Source organism: Pyrgilauda ruficollis, unplaced genomic scaffold, assembly GCF_017590135.1.
Source record: "Pyrgilauda ruficollis isolate IOZ18807 unplaced genomic scaffold, ASM1759013v1 scaffold41, whole genome shotgun sequence".
Lineage (NCBI taxonomy): Eukaryota > Metazoa > Chordata > Aves > Passeriformes > Passeridae > Pyrgilauda > Pyrgilauda ruficollis.
Window position 1 is genome coordinate 11,874,518 of NW_024525601.1, and position 19,985 is coordinate 11,894,502.

At 37.6% G+C, this 19,985-nt stretch overlaps 1 protein-coding gene across 1 annotated transcript in view; it reads left to right on the top strand.

Annotated features, from left to right (window-relative positions):
• Positions 1 to 19,985, top strand: part of ASXL3 (ASXL transcriptional regulator 3) — a 121,443-nt gene that overhangs the window by 25,861 nt on the left and 75,597 nt on the right. The window contains exon 3 of the mRNA XM_041477607.1: positions 478 to 480. Within this exon, the coding sequence (XP_041333541.1) occupies positions 478 to 480 (3 nt within the window). The remainder of the gene's footprint in view (positions 1 to 477; positions 481 to 19,985) is intronic.

Below are 19,985 nucleotides of genomic sequence, written 5' to 3' on the forward strand. Positions count from 1 at the left end.
TGCATCTCATTTTTGCTTAAGGACTGAAGCTCATCAGCTGGGTTACTTCTGCCACTGTGTGCATGGAGAGAGTGCAAGATGAAACTTGGTGCACTTCTCACTGGGGTTTATGGTTTGGCACTTAAATCACTGTTAGGACTTGCTGGTGTTGCGTGTGATAACAGAGATTGTGCTGATAAAGGTCTGGAAATGGAAGGAGAGGATGTTTGGACACTGGGAGCCAGTCTGTGTCTGCAGAGCGTGGATACAGTAATTGATACAGTAACTCAACTTGCTTGATAACAACATACTTTGGGTGTAGATTCAAGTGATAATAATTACCCTTTTAGAGGATAGATCTGTTTTCCAGAGAGTATGGGAATCAATCAGTTGTCTTCCATTGCTGCCTGGTTCAGATATACGTGCAGCTTTTTATTCTCAAAGGTGACTGTCTATTTGCTAGGTCCTCTAGTGACCTTCAAGTGGAAACTTCATCAGAAAGTGAAAATAAGGAAAAACTGGTTGGCTGGTGGGGGTGTCCTACAAGATGCAATTGCCTCTTCTTCAAATATTGTAGTGAAGGTTTCTGTTTTAATAAATTAATACTTGTTGTTGTCTCAAAGCATAGGGAGATGTGCTTCTATTTTAATTATGTTCTTCCAGTGTGGAACCTAAAGTTCAGAACAAGAGAACTTCAAAGTCCATGTAAAGGTGAACCAGAAGTAACCATGGAACATATTTTTACTGAATTCACTGTTGTTCCTAGGAAACAGAACAGAACACAATCTGTGTGACTGCACAGCATAACCATGCACTTCATTGTTGGCAGCCTCATAACAAGCTCATAATAGCTATATTTTGATAAAATTGCAAAAGAGATGGTATGGAAAGTGAAATTGAATTTGCCACCTTTTACAGATTTAAAGTGCTTTAGTTCCTGTCGAGAAATTGCTTTGAGTATATTTGGCAGGGAAGAAAGGGGATGAAAACTTTTGAAAATGAATGTCCAAACATGTGTTATACCGCAATGATTTGCATACAACAACAAAAATGCAAGAAAACACAGTTTTGAAAATCTGTTCTATTAAGATACTGTTTCTCACAGCAGTGAATGTTGCTTTCTTCTTATGTTTTGAGATATGAGAGGCATGGGAGAGGCTCTAATGCCTGCTAATAGGATTTCTTTGTAATTTAAAAAATTCTTGTTTTCATGGTCAGTGCATGAAAAAAATTTTGAGTGGAAAACATATGGAAGGGAATGGAAGCAATGTTTTATATTTTAAACATAGAAAAAGTCAAAGCCCTTTTTAATTGCTGCAGAATGAATAGTAAGAGAAAGATTCCTTTAAAGAGGTTCCAAACTAGATGATCTTTCATTTCTTCAGTTACTAAAAACCTGAAAATTACAGAGAAATAGCAAAGAAATTCAGATAAGTTCTGATTTTTATTCATGGTACGTGCAGGTGTATGTGACAGTATAGTAGATTGCAGGATGCTGTATGTGGTCGTGAGTTCTGGAAGACTGAGAAGGGTAAAATTCAATGTTCTTTATACTTGAAACATTTTCATCCTAAAATCCTTAACCTAAACATTATAAATTCTTCAACTGTAAAATGAGAAAATGTTGATTCTGTATTGATTTATACATATTTTAATTTTCATTTGACTTCTGATTTCATGTAAAAATTGTGTTTCTGCTGCATTTTAATATTGGTTAGGGACAAACTTTAAGAGTTGCCTGAGTGCCCAACTCATTATAGGAGCCAGTAAGGAGTTTGACTTCATATACAGATTTGTTGATTGGGCCTCAGCATCTCACTAATGTTTGGTTTTCACAGTACTTGAATTTAGAATCTCCTGTTCACTTTGTCCAGCTCTGCAATTTCTTTCAGTACCTTCCTGCCAGTTGGTGCCTTTGCTGCTACTAAAGATGGTATTTCCTGGTCTCTCTGCAGCCAGCTAAGATGAGAAAGGGATGTAAATTTATGATGTGCAGTCACCTGGCCATAAGCAGCAAAATGGCACTAGCATATTTTATTCTTTATCGATTTGTGTATTCTTCCAGGTCTGAATTTGAGCCAGGAATGTTACTGCTCTAATACACTTTACTTATTGCTTTATACTGATTATCATTGTCAGTAGAACCTTGGCAATTACTACATTAAGTTCTTAAGAAACTCTCCTCTCTACTCTTCCATTTATAGATGAATGAGGTTAATTGTCTTAGTCATTTTTCATATATATTCTAGCATTAATTAATATAAAGCTTTTTGCTGTGATAGTAAATCTGAAAGACTAATGTATGATTTTCAGCCATCTCATTGTCATTATGTGTAATATTTAAAAAAACATTGTAATACTATTCAGCCTCTTTTTCTTTTTTCTTACCAGAAAGGCATCAAGTTGCACATTTATTTTTGTATTACTCGTATAATTAAATACAAAAGGATTAAATTGCAAATTTACAAAGCAGATGTATGTTAGAAAATAAACGAGAAAGTTCTACTGATATACCTTGTGAGAGGTTATGCACCTACCTTGTTCTTTACATCTTGGGGAAGAAACAATTCATTTTTTGTTTCTTAAATATCTTTTTGTTGTGCTTGTTAGTTGTAAAATGGTCAGTAGGCAGGCAGTTCTTCAGCTACCTAGAAGGAGTAAAAACTTTTAAGGCAAACTTTTCAGTGATGTAGAAAATGTATGGTTTTCTTCTGTGGGAGGGAGAAGTATTTACTTAACATTCATGCCTGTGCTGGTGTACAGGGTCAGGCCCACAGACCTGGACACTAAAATCTCTTTACTAGGAAAACAGACAGCAGCACACTTAAGAGCACAATGCTCTGGATTTTCTGTCCAGAAAATATTTCCCCATCGTGCTGTAAATTTCTAGGCTCACCACCTGCTGTCTATATACCCTAGCATGAGCTTTTACTGATTTTCCTAGTATGACACAGACTACTAGTCAGAGTATGATCCACTCTCTCACCTCAGAACTCCTTTTCCCCTTGGTGCTGCCTCGCTAGTTGTTTTCCATCTTGCATTTCTTTTGTTACTTATTCTTGTTAAGATCTAAAATTTTCCCTACTGAATTGTATTTAGGTTTTCTGCAGACTGTTTCTCAAATTCAGTAAAATTGCTTTAACAATGTGCTCTTGTCATCCAGCGTGCATGCAGCTTTTCCAAGCTTTAGTGGCATCTGCTTATTAGAACTTGTTTTCTTTGGAAACATTGTATTTCTTTTTTTGCTTGTGGAAGTCCATGGGAAACTAAAAACTTACTAAGTTGAGCTACATGGTACCTACTGCTGCTTCTCTAGCTGTAGGATCTGGTGCTATGTCACAAAGAATATTTTGGTAGATTTGAAGTGATTTGTTCTTGAGGCCTATGTATTAGTCAACTTATTATTTGCTAAATACTTCCACATAATTTTTATGCCAAATGTGGTGGGAATTGAAATTCAGTTGCTGCATCTCTACTTCTTTGGACCTGTCTTTTAAATTTTTTTTAAAGCTAATCACTGAGTGTTTTCCATTCTTTTGGAATCACTGATATCCTCTACAAATTCTCAAAAAATTACTATTGATAATTCTGAGGCTGATCCAGTCAGCTTTAATTATCTATGGTGAATTTCAGCACATTTTACTGTTTTGAGAATACCTAATTTCGTTTAATTATCATCTAATCAATTTTCCCATATTTGTTCCTCGTGTTGGTTTTAGCAGCTGTCTAATCATATACACATTTCTGATTAGGTATTAGAACTCCTGTGCTTTGAGTGTAAGTACTCAGTGCCAACCCCTTCTTGAAAGAACAAGTCAGCTTCCTTTCTGCTGGTGTGCTTACAGAAATTTCTTTGTGTATGTTGTGTGGGTGAGTTTGCTGAAGTTTAATTTCCTGAAGCCCTTTTTCTTCTTTTTGTGTTCTCCTTTGTTTTCCTAAAAATGAAGAATCACCCTTTCATGAATGCTCAGTGTTTTAGCTGCTTTTTCCCCATGGGTTCAAGTCAACCTAGTACAGTCCCAGAAACTTGCCAGATGATTTTCTGACCCTGTTTTTCTTTTCTCTTGGTTTTGTCCTTTTTTGTCATTACCTGGAAATTGCCTGCAGAACCACCAGAAATAAGCTATCTGTCTGTTGCATTCTGTTTGGTGCACTACACCTTTGTGAGGAGTAGCACCACTTGAAGACCACTTAAAATTAAAAGGGAGATAAAAATAAGACAGAAGCTGGTATGAATTAGTTGTTTGGATTAAGGAAGAGAAGTTTGAATATAGGCATAGTAAATTTTCAGCTACACAAAAGAAAGAAAAAGAGTGAAGGAGTTATCCTGAATGTCTGCTATGAACAGAACAAGAAATAAGGCCTTTAATTTGGATTAAGAGAAAATGCCAATTAGAAAGTACAAAGGGTTTGTTGTTTTTTGTGGGTGTTTTTTTTTGGTTTTTTTTTTTTTTTTTTTTTTTTTTTAACAGGAATCATTAAGTCCTCTCATGAGCCTTGAAAGAGATGTGAAAGATTGGTAGGTCTCACCACAGCCCAGTGTAGCAATGTCTGTCAGGAATTACGTAGATTTGGTTGATCCTGCCTTGAACTAGGGAAATTAGCTAGTATATCCCTTGATCCCTGTTTTTCTATTAATTTTTCTAGAACAGTTTTCAGTACTTGGGCCATACACATTGTTTTAGTCCTAGGGGAGAATATCCAGCCAAACTCTGATAAATGTTTGATGCTAATAACCCTAGATTATGTCTTGGCTTTCTGTAGTTCCCTTTCTCCTGTGCATGGTGAGGCTGGGAAATTGACTTGTCTGGATAAGATTAAAGCCAAGGATTCTCAGTACAAGTTAAAAGCCAATAAACTTTCAAAATGGGACAAGCTGCTTAATTTCTTGGAGTACAGCTTTAGCCCACAGCTATGCTAGCTCTTTGCTTTCCTTCTCCATTAGACTCAGGCCTGTGAACGCTGGAATGGGATAATTTCATAGTGTTTTTGCTATTCAGCTGGAGTAATTGACTTCTGTATGGTCAACTAACTTGACCATGACATTATTCTGTTCAGGTAATTCATAGAAAAGTTTTTTAAAAGTTGCTTTTTCTCACTCTGTTTTCCATTTTCCGGTAGGAATCTCAAACTTCATTCTCTTGATGTTTCTTTGTTGATCTTAATTTCAGCTGCGGGAATCAGAGCATCAATTGTATCTCCTCATTTTCCTCTGTGTTTTCCTCTGCATATTTTGCCTTTTGCTTTGCAAGACTAAGCTATCTATTGATTTATTGTTGTGACAGTAGTCTTTCAGAAGACTAAGAGGAGATGCTTGCCACTGGCACTGGCAATAGTGCTGTTTCTTGTGCACTCCACAGTGTTGATAGTATTTATCATGAATGATATCATAACATATTAAGTCTTCTGAGCCTAGGAAAGCAGCACAAAGTATGACCCTAATAAATCTCAAAGACACTCTTAATAGATTTACAGTCTTTGTGCAAAAATATGAAACTAGTGGGTTAGCTAGAATTAAACCCACTTTGAACTGCAGAGTGGAGTCATCAATGGAATAAAACACATGATCCGTGCAGGGTTTGTCTGTAGCTTTGAAGTTAGAGGGGACTCCTGAAAATATTACTGTCACTTGTGAATCCTTTGATCTTTTTGACAGTGTCTCTTTAAGCCTTTGCATACTTCATCCTTAGAGCTATTGACTTAAAAAGAAATCCCTTCTGAATGCTGCTGTTTCTGTAAATAGGCTAAATGAGCTGGCAACTGTCTTCTATTGTTTATCGTTTTCAGGTTCCTTGGTTTTTTGTATATAGACAGAGAATTTTTTTACTTTCTTTCTCTGCAAAGTCATTCCAAAATGTCATTGTAATTCATAATTATTAAGTCACAGTTTTTATCTTTCACTTAAAAAAATAAAAAAAACCAAATACCCTGCAATTACCAAAAACACTTAAAAATTTAATAGAAAGAACCACAGTTTTTGTCTTAAGGCTGTGTTTGCCAGCGGAAGAGTGCAGAGAGTTAGGAGGCTTCTGTGGTTGCATATGTCTGATAGAATTTATTTGGGAGCCTCTTCAGCTAAGGGAGTGTATTGCTTTGTCTGAAGGTAGTTATTCCCTTCAATGGACTGAAAGGAAGCTGTGATGGAAAGAGAGGGCAAAAGCTATTCAAATTCTTTTGCCTGGCATTATTAGGTTGATTTTCATGCATCTACAGATGTGGCTTTTGGCTGTAAAGCGGTGAAAGAAACAAACTTTCGGTACAACCTGTCTTTCTGCATAAATTCACTTCAGACATGTCTTTGAAATGCTGTTCTTTCCAGTGTAACAACAGACCACCTAATTTGGTAGGCAGTTCTGATAGTAGCAATTTGCCAGCTGAAAATATCAGGCTTGCTCCTTCTTGCCTAGACAATTCCCAGCATTGTTTTGTAGTGGTTTAACCTGGTAAAAACCAGTGGGTTTTCTATATTGCATTCCAGCACTGGAACTGTAACACAGTAATCACACCTCTGTCACCTCTGTAATAATTATTTCAGGTTTTGGCAGTGATGTAGCCCTAGAACAGCTAAAGTATTAATTCAAGCCTAAGATCAGGGTTGTGAATTCTTGATTGCATATTGCTGCATTGTGATACTGTTTAAAGCTTGCCTATATATGGACAGCATTAATCCACCTTTGCATTGATTTGGAAAACTGGTTTTGAGTGAGATGTAGACCAGATGTAAAATAATAAAACCTCAAATGTTTGCACTCAGTGAATTGCAAAGATGAAGAATTTTTTAGTGATGCTGAGTCTTCCATTGTGTATACCTATACAAGATACATTTCAATACAAGGCATTTAGCTACCTGGAATGTTTTTGTTTGTTTGGTTTTGTTTTTTTTTTTTTTTTTTTGTCTGAGCCACCATTATCTTAATTTTTTCTCCATATTTTAGTATTTTAGAAATTATCTGGAGTGTTTTATTTGTTTTAATGCTGCTCTTCTTTCCTTCACAGGACAGTGGAGTCTCTGTCTAGGGACTTTAACAAACAGTCCAGTAAAATCAGTCTGCTTGTCAGTGGTTCTTATAAAACTATCTTTATAATTAATGTGTGAATTTAATTTTGTGTTTCAGATGATAAATGGCATAGCTTAAACTGTAAGCACCTTTTGAGTATGACACACAATATGTTGGAGGATACTGTTTTTACTGATAAGAGTATTAATTGAGCATATATAAAAAGAGAGTGGAGACAGAACCAAAGTAGTATTTATCAAAGCTAAATGTAGAGCTAAAAATATAACCTGGTCCTTGTCTCTTCCACTCCCAATGTCCTGTCTGTTAAACTGGTGCTGCCTGTGCAGTACCTGCTATTTCCCATCTCTGTGCAGTCCTGTGTCCCACGAGTTTCTGCAAGATGAATCTTCCTACTTTCTCATTTGGGGTCATCCACCCCATGGTCTCCAGTTACCCTGATCTGCTGGCATCCTTTTTCCCTTCCTTTGCAGACTCTAATTCCATTCAGTGTGCCTGAAATTTTCTCAAGTGTTACATTGTAAACGTCCCAGTATTTATTTCATGTTTGGACTTGAGGCCAATCAAGCTTTCTGCCTTAGTTTGGTTCCATGACCAATTATGAGAAAATAAAGCAATTCGATTTTTTCACCTTGTCTGTGACCTTCAGCTGATGGTTTAGAAAAGTTCATATGGTTTCCTCTTTTGTACTTAGCCTGTGAATTGTCATCATGTTGAAGTTTGTTCCTGCATTCTTGCGTCATCTGAGATTTTAGAACAGTAGATTCTCTTTCCTTTAAGATTAGCATGTTGCTGTTACTTTTCCACATACATTTTTGCCCCTTTAATGTTCAGGACTTCAGTTTTCCGTTTGGTACAATATTTCTCTGTATTTGGGTGCTAAAACATATATGATAACCGGGTTTTTTTCCGTCATATAAATTATAGGAAATAGTCATGCTTGATTTTTTCTTTTAATATTTTTTTGAAAATCTGCCATAAACCTTTTAGCTTTCCATCTATTAACAGTTCTGAAAAATGTATCTGCAAACATTAGGAAAACAGGAATCCAGTCTGTGTGGCATACTTGTCACCTAGGTGCTATTAAACTACTTTACTTATGCTATTTTGGTTTCTGCTCCTTCCACCCAAGCCTAATCTGTGTATAAAGCACTGTATGAAGCTTTTGTTTTGTTTGGTTGATGCTTTCCTGGTAAGGGAGGGTGACCTGTATGATTGTTAAATATTCAAGTTATAATAATTCAGATGATATGTGAAAAATTTGAAAGTTTATTTTTTTTTTACCTGTAATGGGAAAAATTATGATAGTTAGATTTTGTGATGTGATAAACATTTCAAGTTCTAAAGATCTATATTACAAAAATTTTATATGTTTAAGTGCACCCAAATCCTTCCTCCATATCACACCCTAACATTCTGAAATTAAGACCTCAGGTAATTTAATGTTAAAGATACTCCTTTTTTTTTAATACAGGTGGAAATCTAGCAATTTAAATGTAGCAAATAACATATAGCAGTGCAGATCTTAAAAGATTTACTAGTTTTGTGCAGTCATGACATCACTTCCTGTTAAAGGTTGTTTTATTTTGAAGTATGAGGTGGGCATCAGCTGTGACTAGATAATGTGACTTTGTCAATTATTCCAGTGTTTCATAGTGTAGTGATTTCTTTATCAATAAATTTTTATGTTTAATGTAAGAATTTAAGTTGTTTTGGCCTTTTCCTATGTTGTGTCTCTCAGTGTAGACTTCTAAGAAAAGAGACTGAAAAATGACAATGTAGTTAAGGCTGATGAAAAGAGAAACCTTCTACATTATAAATTGGTGTTACCAAAAAAGTATATTGTGTCCTATCTGTCTTCCCTTATTTCTCTTAGACAGTGTAACTACACTGTATGCTAGAGATCTTTTTTTCTATAATGTTTTGATGTTTTGAATTCCACAGTAATTCTGCATTTAAAATAGTGCCTGTTTTTGAAAAATAAAGATATCCAAGAGACATCAGTCACATCAGCAAAGTCACATCAGCAAAGTTTTACCATATCTTCAATCCATCCTCCCAGCAGTGGAAGTTTTAGGGTTGGTTTATTTGTTTGGGCTGGGGGTTTGGTTTGGTGGTTATTTTGTTCTGTGCGTGTGTAGTATGTTTCCAATAGTGTAGTGCATTAAGCCTCAATTTTTAAAAAAAAATTACTGAAGAGATGCAGTTTTCCAGTCTATAGACTGGTATTTTTCCTTTTTTGCAAAGTCTGGCTGCAGTTGTATGACTGTGTGAAAGGTAAGTAGATTAAATGTGTTCTCTGGTTCTACTGCCTTAATCGGATTGTTTTGCCAGCATCATTTTAAGAGAAGCGAGGACATAGAACAGCTTTCTAATAATAGTTGTCCAGATGCAAAATTTTGAAAAATATTCTAGGGAGACTGGAAGTTGACAGATTGTGTTTTTCTTTCCATCATTGTTCTGAAATGAAGATCTGCCACATACTAACACTAAAGTACAGAGGTAATAAACCAGTGGTTTTGAAATAAAAATCAGAAGGGAGAGAGCTTAATATCAGTGCAATTGATGTAACTAATAGATATAACTGATGCTGGTTAGGGGCAAAATGTAAGAATCTTGCTGAGTAGCCAGTAACCTTGCTCAGCTCTCTTGTGCTTGGAAAAGGCAAGACTAATCTACTGGATTTACTTCAGGTAGTATTTGGACAAATATGATTCAACACATAAGCCTGTCAGGACCAGCCATATATAGAGAAAAATTTCAAACACAGAAGGATACAGACACTTTAGCTAGAAGGAGTCATAGTTTGAATGTACACTCTGGTAAAATATGCTTAGGAGAAGAGTTTAATCTATTGAAGGCTTAAAACCTGCAGTGAAAATTGAAGTCTGGTTGAGAACTTGAAGACATGCCTGCATTTAATGGATTTATGAGCTTTTGTTGCACCACACAAGTAACCTAAGAAGCTGCTTTTCCTTGCAGGTGTAAAATGAATTACTCTAGGTTTCAACTTGCTAGTTGCTGATTGAGATTTACTTGTTGGGCTTGAATTTTTTTGACATTTGTTTTGTTCTCTGTATTTCCCTTTTGTCATTGAAAAGTTAGTATTTAAGCCTTTTATTTATTACTGCTTTGAATTTCATTTATCCCACAGCTGACTTTTGTCTTTATTTCTAAGCATTCTGTCTTAAGGGACATGCACAACATCCCACAAAATAGTATAATCTTCTTTATGCTATTTCTAGTATTCCATAGCAACTGAGGGGGGAAAAAAAAAGAGACTAAACTGAACGCTACAACACAGGCAATTCATTACAGATTTTCCGCTTAGTATTCAGTAAATTGTCAAGTCCTTATTTTCATCATTAGCATATTTTTCACAGAGCAGAAGCATAGCCATTTCTGGCAGACTGAATTAAATCTGTTTTACTTGAATGTGAAAGAAGAAAACATTGTCAGGCTTTCTATGAAAGCATCATTTTCTAGTAATAATTTATTTCTCTGGAACAGTTTGCTGTGGATGTCTTTATGTTTCTATAAAGATATGGGTGTGTATGTTTCAGTCTACCTGTAATTAAACCATTTCTTAGCTGTAGGGGAAAAACCACAGAAAAATCTATGAGGATTTTTGTTTGTTTTTTGGTGTTTTTTTTTCCTGTTCATATTGCATGAGCTGAGAAATTTACTAGTTCTCTTTTAGAGATTGATGGCTATGCACTGCCACATTTATTTTAAAATTTTTAGTACATTTTTATAGAATCAAGCCCCTCAAAAAGCCTCAGAATTTCACTTTCTGAGGACAATGAAAAAGATCAGGTATAACTTTCCAGAAAATGTTTTACATACATGAATTTCCTTTCTTTGTAAGGCTAGCTGATAGCAATTCCATTTTATTTGAGTCTCACAGGTAGTCTTAATTACTGTGAAATTAAATTACGTGCATCCTTGTCATTTCAAACCAGAATTTAAGAAGTGCCTGAACATATTTTACTTTCTTATGTACTGTCATGTGAAGTAAAAATGTTTCATTCAAGATATGATTTTTCTTTCAGCAGTTTAGAAAGCTGTCTTCTATTTATAATCCAAATAAACTCTGCATTGGTCACTGAGTCTGTTTTATGATAGCTGTATGCTAGAACCAGTCATTGTGTGGCTGACAGATACTTACAATTTTAAAAGAGAAATGGGGACCAAAATGTATACCTCAAAGGAAAGTATAAATAAAAGAACTGAAAATCTACATGTAGGAAATTGTGTTTGTGGGCTTGAGCGTGTAAAAAACACCTACAGACACAAATTCACCACTGTACATGTACACATGCCCTTACATGCATATAAATTGGAAATCACAAAATTATAATCAAATACATCCTTTGCTCAGTTATTCCAAGAGCTGAGTATGGGAAAGAGCTCAAATGGTCCTCAGGAACTGTTTTGCTGTTTGCCCTCAATAGCTAAAAGAGGACAAATTGATTTCTTCCTCATTCCCTTTGGTTCTCATTGTATTTGTAATATGAGGAAAGGAAAATGGATTCTAGTAGCTTTTTTCAGTAAGTACTACCTCCCAGCAAGAAAAAACAAGTGCACATAGCTGAGTCATCCTGTTTAGGATCTTGCAGCATCCATAGCTACTGCTGCATTGTTAATGTTTCAGTAGGCTTGCTTAAGATAAAGTTATTTGCTATCAAAATCCGTGGAGATACGCCATTCAGAGATTCACTGGCATGCTTTTTTATGTAATTAGCAAATAAAATAAAACAAGTGTGGGATCCAGACAACTATTGTCTCTTGCAAATGGCCCCTAATACTTGCTATTCCTTCCTTTCCTTTTTTTATGTTACCAATACACCTGGAGTTTTTGTTTTCTAGACTGCTAAATACTTTAAGGTTAAGCATTATCAAACATGAAATCATTGTGTAGAAAATAATGTGTCCTCTGCAGTCATCGCAAAGGAAAAAAAGGCTGTGACCCATAAGGAGGTTTTTGAGAAGATACTGTAAAGAATATATGACAAGTAGGAAGTTGTTGTTTTGCTTTTATTTGTTACTTTGTTTTGTTAAAGACTGATTGTTTTCTATCAGGTAGTCTTTTCTTGGCCATTGAAAATTCAGCAGTTTCAAAGTGTATTTGTACTCCTGACTATCTGTCCCCTTTATCATAGCCAACATCACTAAACCCAGTCCAGTCATTGACCTCTCTCTGTTTGCAGTAGTAGCTGATATAAATGTAAACTATTGCATCAAGATATCATTCAGTCAAATTATATACTGAACTATATAAACTAGTGTTGGTAAAGGATTATTTGTGCCAAGCTACAATCCAGGAATTAATGACATGATGGGTACTGTTAATTAATTTAATATTCTACTTCTCATTCAATTTTTATTGCAAACAGAAAGCAATTTTGGGCTACAACTGAATTTTTTTATTATCCATGTTATTTTAAGTTTCTTTGGCATGTGTGGCTCAGCTCCTTCATTTGAAGGGACTTTAATAAGGACTTCAGCAAACTTCCTTTCAGGTGGAATGATGTAGCTATCAAAAATGACTAGTCTGAAACTTTTTTTTTTGGTTATCCATGCTATATTTTCACAAAATATTTGATAGTTTCTTTTGTTGTAATTTGAAAACATTGTATGTGACATTTTGAAAATAGATTGACTTTTATTTGTAAGTTAAATAGAAACTTAAGTTTCCTAGTTCCAGATTTAAGGACCTGTCTTAAGTCAAAGAAGACTAAGGAGATCTACTAATAGACTAATTTGCAACAGCTGGAGTAAGTTAAAACACAAGAATAAAAGTATCTGCTTGGTCCTTTGAGGGAAAGAAAAAAAGTTTCACCATGCTGTTTTGCTAAATTAAACTCCCTTACATACTACAAGTGTAACTTAAACATTTCACATCAACACAAATATTTTAATTTGACACAATACAATAAATCATACATTGCTATATTTTTAAGGTACAGGGTGTACAGTGATTGCCTATTCTGTGTTTATTTTTGGCTTTAATTACAGGCAAGGGCTCTTAGCAGAAATATTTTATGCACATAATTGGCATGTGTTAGTCAGCAAAGTTGTAGTAGTTACATTGATTTTAATGTTTAGGATGAAAGTATGATCTTGCTTATACAACTGTTTTTCTAGGAATAAGTATTACTAGAAAAAAATAATTTGTTTCAGATCTAATTTTATTCATGATTACTCCCAGCTTCCTTATTCTTTATATCAGTTCGACTTTTCTGCCTGTTTTGGTGATTGAATAAAACGTTCTCAAGTTCTGATTGACTCTTCAAGTACAAGAATAATGAGAAAAATATTCTGTAAGGAAAGGAATTATTATTTTTATTCATTTATTCTCTCACAGTCTTTAGAATTTATTCTTTTTTCAGTTGAATGTGAATTGAAGGTGTAAAAGTAGGCTGTTTGTTTATGTTCTAACTTTCTGGTTTTGGATTGGTTGCAATGTTTTGGATGTTAAAAATAAACATGTGCCTTCTCCATAATTGTGCCAGAATTTGACATTTAGTTTAAAAATTCTGAATTCCCTCAGTTAGAAGTTATGTCCTGATCAAAAACTGGAGAGAAGGAAAAAAAGAGACTGTGGAGATATTCCTGAACTTTGGTGAATAAGAAGGCATAAGATATGGTGCACTTTCTTTGGTTTTTAATAGAAATGGACGAAACTAAAATTAAATTTAGAGATTTCAATTGTTCTTGCTTCATAAAAAAGGTTTAGTATTTTATATTTCTGCTTCAAAGGAAATATGATTCTTTTATCAGGACAAGAAGTCATAGGATAAAGGTGGGGAGGGCAGGAGAGAAAGACAGAAGACACTGGGAGAAGAATAAGGAAGAGAGAAGAGATAGGAAGCAAAGACAGAAGTTGGGAAAGTAGAAGGATAAAGGAGAGAGGAAAGGGAAGTAAAAGAAGACGAAAAGACAGAATGAAAAGGTGTTCATGATAATGCTCTGGCAGTGTGGTGCTGCAGGGCTAGACACAGCTCTGTGGCTGAGATAGTGGTGCTCCTGGGGTGGTATATTTAAGAAAAGGCAAAACCAGCACTCAGGCAGAAAAGGAGGGAGAAAAATAGGCTGTGGAACCAAGGCCAGAGAAGAAGGAAGGGAGGAGGTGCTCTGGGCACCAGAGCAGAGGATTCCTTGAAGGAATTCCTTGAAGAATCTGGAGGGCCACCCCAGAACAGATATCTGCTCTGCAGCCAGTGAAGGAGACAACACTGGGACATTTGGCTATTTCCTGAAGGAGATGTTGCCCACAGAGCATCCAGGCTGAAGCTTACAAAAACTGCGAGGAGGAAGCAGCAGCAGAGAGGAGCAGTTGTGGACTGAGTGTAACCCCTATCCCTCAATGCAACTCAGAGTGGGAAAGGTAGAGAAATTGAGAATGAAGGAGAAAGGATGACTCTGTAAGAAGAAAGCTGTTGTTTTAATTTTTTTGGTCTTTATTTCTCACTACCCACATTTTTTTAAATGGCAATAAATGTATTTTCATCAAGTCGACTCTGTTTTGTCTCTTACTGTAACTTGTAAGCAATCTCCATGTCTTTATCTCAACCCACAGGTTTTTCATCCCCTGTTCTCCCTGTTTCCTGTTGGGAAGGGGGAGGGAAAGGCTGAGTGGCATTTGGCTGCTGGCCAAGGCAAACCCACCATAGGAGGAAAGAAAGGAGAAGCAAGGGAGAAAAAGAGGAATAAATAAGGTAAAGAGAAGAGAAATGAAAGGAATAAATCTAGAAGGAAAAAATGTAAAGAGAAGGAAGAGAAAAGTGAAAATGCAGCAAAAATAAAACTGTGAAAAGAGAAAATAAGAAAGCAAGAAGAGAAGAGGGACAAATGAAAAGAGAAGCGAGAAAAGGAAGAAAGAAAAGGATAGAAAATAAATACAGGAAAACAAAAGAGAAAACAATGAAAAGAAGAAAGCAAGTGGAAAAGAAAGAACAGAACATAGAAGAAGGGAGGGAAAAAAGAAAGGAAAGAAGAGAGAAAGGGGAAAGAAAGATGTACAGTGGGAGAGAGAAAAGGGAAAAAAGTGAGGAAGACAAATAGAAGATTGAGAAGAAAAAGATAAGGGAAAGAACTGAAGAAAAGCAGACAGAAAAGAAAAAAAAAGAGCAAAAAATAATGAAAAGGAATGAAGTCCAAGCTAGTTCACTGTGGTTGAGGAATCTGTAGCTGAATCCTTTTAGCAGCAAAGTTGAATTTTTTAACTGACAGAAGGAGCTCATATGTGGTAACCAAGAACCTGGAAATTATTTTCCATTAAGTAAAAGTGGTAAAATCCCTATATTAAAATAACTCAACTTTGATTTCAGCATTACCATTCAATGAATAGATACATATTTTCCAGGTAAAAATTTCCAAAGAAATTCTAATAAGCATTAAGAACTTCCATGCTGGTTTGGACTGATTGCTTAGGCGGGTGGGTGGTGTGGCTGAAATAGCATAGTAAACTCTGGGAGGCCAGCATGTTGGCATGCATCAGTTTTTAAGAAGAGGTTAAGTTACTGAGCCAGTTTAATTGGGATAACTGAGTAGGATTTTTGATAGTAAAAAAGAAAAAAAAAATCAGTTTGAGTTCAGCATTGCAATTTACTTTCACGCTGTTGTTTCTATCAGGAAGAAATATTGTTTAATAAAGTAATGTTGTATTACAGCCTGGTAGCTCAACATTCAGTAACATACTAAAGATTTAAAGATTTCTGATATGAAAAAAGAAATCTATAATTCTCATAAAATAAAAAGAATAGTTTTACACTATGTAGTACTTAGTAAAGTTCTTTATATAGTACTTTGCTTGGCAGTACTCTTTTATTATTTCTTTAAGTGGTTAAATCTTGCCATAATTTAAGCGTTTTCACTGACATACATTGCATGCCTTTTAGAATTTAATTTGGATAGGTCTTAACAGCATGTTGTGCTTTGCCTTTTGTGTTTTGTTTTCATTACTGGGGAAAGGTAGAAGGAGATGTACATTCATAGGCCCATCTTCGAGTTTAATAAATTTAGTTGCAGCTGGTTTTAGTGGCAGTGACTGGGAAATTGCATTGAAATCGCGCGAGAGAGCCAAGAACATGACAAAAGGCTCCAGCACAGGAACATGTGGGCGTGCGGGGCTCCACCAAGCTTGATAATTCTGCTTTCCCCCAGCAGGGTGGTACCCCCGCCTCTCCCCTCCTCTGCGTCCTCTGGCGCCAGATGCAGCAACCCAAGGGGTTACGGCTGAGGCGAGCCAGCTGCATCTGGCAGTAGGTTCAGGAGCGGCTGGAGGGAGTGCGGTGCCTTAGCTGACAAAAGGTGAAATACAGGCCTTGCTCTGAGGAGTCTGAAATGGGAACCAGTTGTGTCAGTCTGAGGCCATCCTTCTCCAGTTACTGTAAACCAATATTGTAGGCGAAAGAATAATCCTCTTCTCTCCGAGCTGCTTTTCCTGTTCTGGGCTGCCCACCTCCCTGAATGCTGGCACAAGCATTCACATGGCTGTTTGGGGAAATAATCAAGTTTTAAATAAAGAAAAAAGGGATGTGGGGGAAGAACATGTCATGGATACCAGAACATGTGGTCTGCCTTAGAGGGTAGCCCCTCAAGCTGCTATTTTGAGTGGCAGAGCTGATAGAAAGTTACATGAGTCCAGTATTAGTCCTGATGTAAATCTTGCTGGTGAAAGCAGCCTCACAAAAAGGTACAGAAATGCACTATTGCTGGCATAACTGCATGGTGGTGTCTTGTAACCATTACAGCTGTGGTAACAGAAGTCCCTGCTGTGGATGATAAGAAAGGCTGGAAGTTCTTCTAATCAGTCAGGGGAGAAGTGTGGCTGGAAGCTGTGACTTGCATCTGGATTATGGTCCTGGTATAGCATGATAAAGTAGGAATCCTACTCAGTCTTCTGATTTAGGCCTGGCTCACAGTGGTTTTCTGGCAACATTTTGTTCTTCCTTTTTTTCCCTTTTTCGTTGTGCAACAGAGTTAATGAAGCCGCTGTCTGATGCTGCATGGGCTTCTTCTGTGGGTGGTGCAGCAGCTCAGAAGTCCTGTTGTTCTTTTGCAGTATATTTTGTCGCTTTGTTGCAGATCTCCAGCAGAGGCAGCTAATCGGAGAATGAGCAGTTGCAGCAGTTTCCAGGCTTCTTGAGCAAGCTTCAGGCAAAATCTGGGAGCTCCTGTTTCTGGGAACTTTGGTGAAATGCTTCAGCATGTCAGGGGCCAGCTTATGGAGGCATTTGACTCTGTCAGTGACAGCTTTTGTTGGCTACTTACTGGTTGTGGACTACCTGTGTGGTAGTCAAAAGCTTGCTGTGGATAGAGACTCCTAAGATGGGCAAGATGGAAACTTATGACTTCTGGCAATAGAAGAAAGCTTCTCTGCCTACAGAGAAGGATAGGTGTAGTGCACTGGAGGGAGGTCAGTAGGACTGTCAGACAAGACAGTCAGAGCCAGCTGAGGCTCAGCCATGTTGTGTGCATGAAGAGGAAAATGAGGGTGATAGTTATTTGAGATCATATCACGACAGTTACCCATCTTCCAACCTGGTGTACTTGCTATAGCTGGAGGTTTACTTCTTGTTGGGTATTTGAATCACAGACGTTGCAGATGGACATCTCTGAGGTTGTCCAACCCTCAGACTTCACCCCTTGGTGTTCATCCATGTGGTTTCCATGATACTACTGGGGTGAGCCCAAATATGTTAAAAGTGACTGCACAGCTCTGGTGGCAAGGGGTGAAGAGCACAAATGCTCAGGTGGTGTTTTTCTCAATCCTGTGAGTGAGGTGGAAATTCTCAGGTGGCAGAAGATGCATCCATCAAGTCCAAGTCTGGCTACATGACTGGTGTCACAGGCAAAGCCATAGCACCCTCTTTGAGGAATAAGGACTGCTGAATAGGGGCAGGATTCATAACATGGAGTGTGGTAAAGGCTTCTTTGCTGGCAGTCTCAGTCTTCTTTTCTGGAGGGCCTTGAAGCAGCTACTTAATGTGAAGGTTGCTGGAATTTGAAGAGAAGTAAAGGCATGGGGAGCATAATGGAAGTATCTGGGGAAAAACATAATTGGAAAAATGTTGTACTTTCTTTATGCAATCTCTGCACAATTTCAGAGCACCTTAGGTTTACAAACACATGGGGGATAATGCACACAATGGGATGCTACTGTGCATAGATGGAGGGATGCAGGCTGACAGAGAGGGGCAGTGCATGCAAAGGAGGGGTGGGGTGTGCACAGTACTTTGCCCTGGAATGAGTACTGAGCCTGAGGCAGAACAACATGAGTAGTGCTGGGGTAAATATCTGCTGCTGACCATCTGGCCAAGAAGTAGACGAGGCCTTAAAGTGTCTGCTGGGTGCCTTGCAAATATTGCAGACCATAGTAGTTGTGGGGAATGCAAGCAAGCCACAACGTTCCTGAAAGACAATTTCTTAATGCAGGCGATGTACTTCTTGGGCTTGTTACATGTGAACAGGGAAGGTCTAGTTGAATGTATGAAGGTTGGTGACTGCCCTGGTCAAGCTATGGACAAAAGGGTCCAGGAAGGCTGTTTTATCTCCCTTGGTGAATGAGAATGGCTCATTATAATGCACAAAAAATCTAGCTAGTGTGGCAGAAAGCCAGTCTGATTAAGAAGAGGCAAATCATGCCTGGTCAGCTGCTTCACCTTCTGTGTTTAGATGACTGGTTCTGTGCATGAGACGACAGCAGTGGGTATCTTTTACCTTGACTTCAGCAAGACATTTGGCATCATTTCCCATTGTATCTTCACAGCAAATCCATTACCTAGGAGCTCAATAAATGGACAGTAAGGTAGATGGACATTTGCTTTGACTTCAGGCCCCAAAATGTTTTGATCAAAGGTGCTAACTCCAGTTGGTGACTGGTTACTAAGTGGTGTTGCTCACACATTGATACTGAAGCTGTTACTGGTAATGTTGCTGTTAAACACCTGGAAGATGGGACAGAGTCCACATTCAGCAGGTTTTGAGGAAGCAGTTGATCATTGAAGACTGGGCTGTTGTTCAGATGGATCTAGACAGCAGAGAGCTGTGCTAACAGTTTGGGAACTAACAGCCTTGTGAAATTCAACACAGGCAAGAGCAAACTTCTTCACCTGGAGCACAGTAATCTATGGTGGTATAGGCTGGGGGCTAACATGGCAGGAATCAGCTTTGCAGAAAATTACCTGGCAGTCCTGGTGGTTAACAAGGCAGCTATTAGTCCATCTTGCAGCAAAGAAGGGCAAGCCCCTGTTGGGCTGTGTTAGCAGGACTGTGGCCAGCAGGCCAAGTGAACTGATCCTTCCCCTCTGTTCAGCACTTGTGAGACTGCATTTGGAGAACCATGTCCAGTCTTGGGCCCGCTATTCCAGGAAAGAGATTGACCCGTCAGAGTCCAGCGAAGGTTCACCAAGATGGCTGGAGGCTGGAGCATACAGTAAATGAGGAGAGGCTGAGAGATGGGCATGTTCACAGAGCAGAAGGGAAGGCTCAGGGGGATCCTGTGGCCCTCCGCTGCTAACTGATGGGAGTGTATAGGGAAGACAGAGCCAGGCTTTTCTTGGAGGTTAAATAGTGACAGCATGAGAAGCAAAGAATGAGAGGCAGCTGATACAAACTGGAACATGAAACATTTTGATGTGATACTAAAAAAAATACTTTCCCAGTTAGAGCAGTTAAGCGCAGGAGAAAGGTTGTCCAGGGAGGCTGTGAAGTCTCTATTCCTGGAGATTTTTACAAAACTTGAGTGGACAAGGCTGAGGTCCAAGTGGTCCTGCTTTGAGCAGAAGGTTGGACTAGATAACTTCTGGAAGTTCCTAGCAGTGTAAATTATATGAGGGATGAAACTTGGTGGAGCTGAATGTTCTTAAAAATAGCTGTAACTTTTTTTTGGGAGGAGGAGGAGGTGTGGGTGGGGTGGGTTGTAATGTATTTTTTATTTTGCATTTGACTAACCAGTTGTATATCAACAACACATACACACAC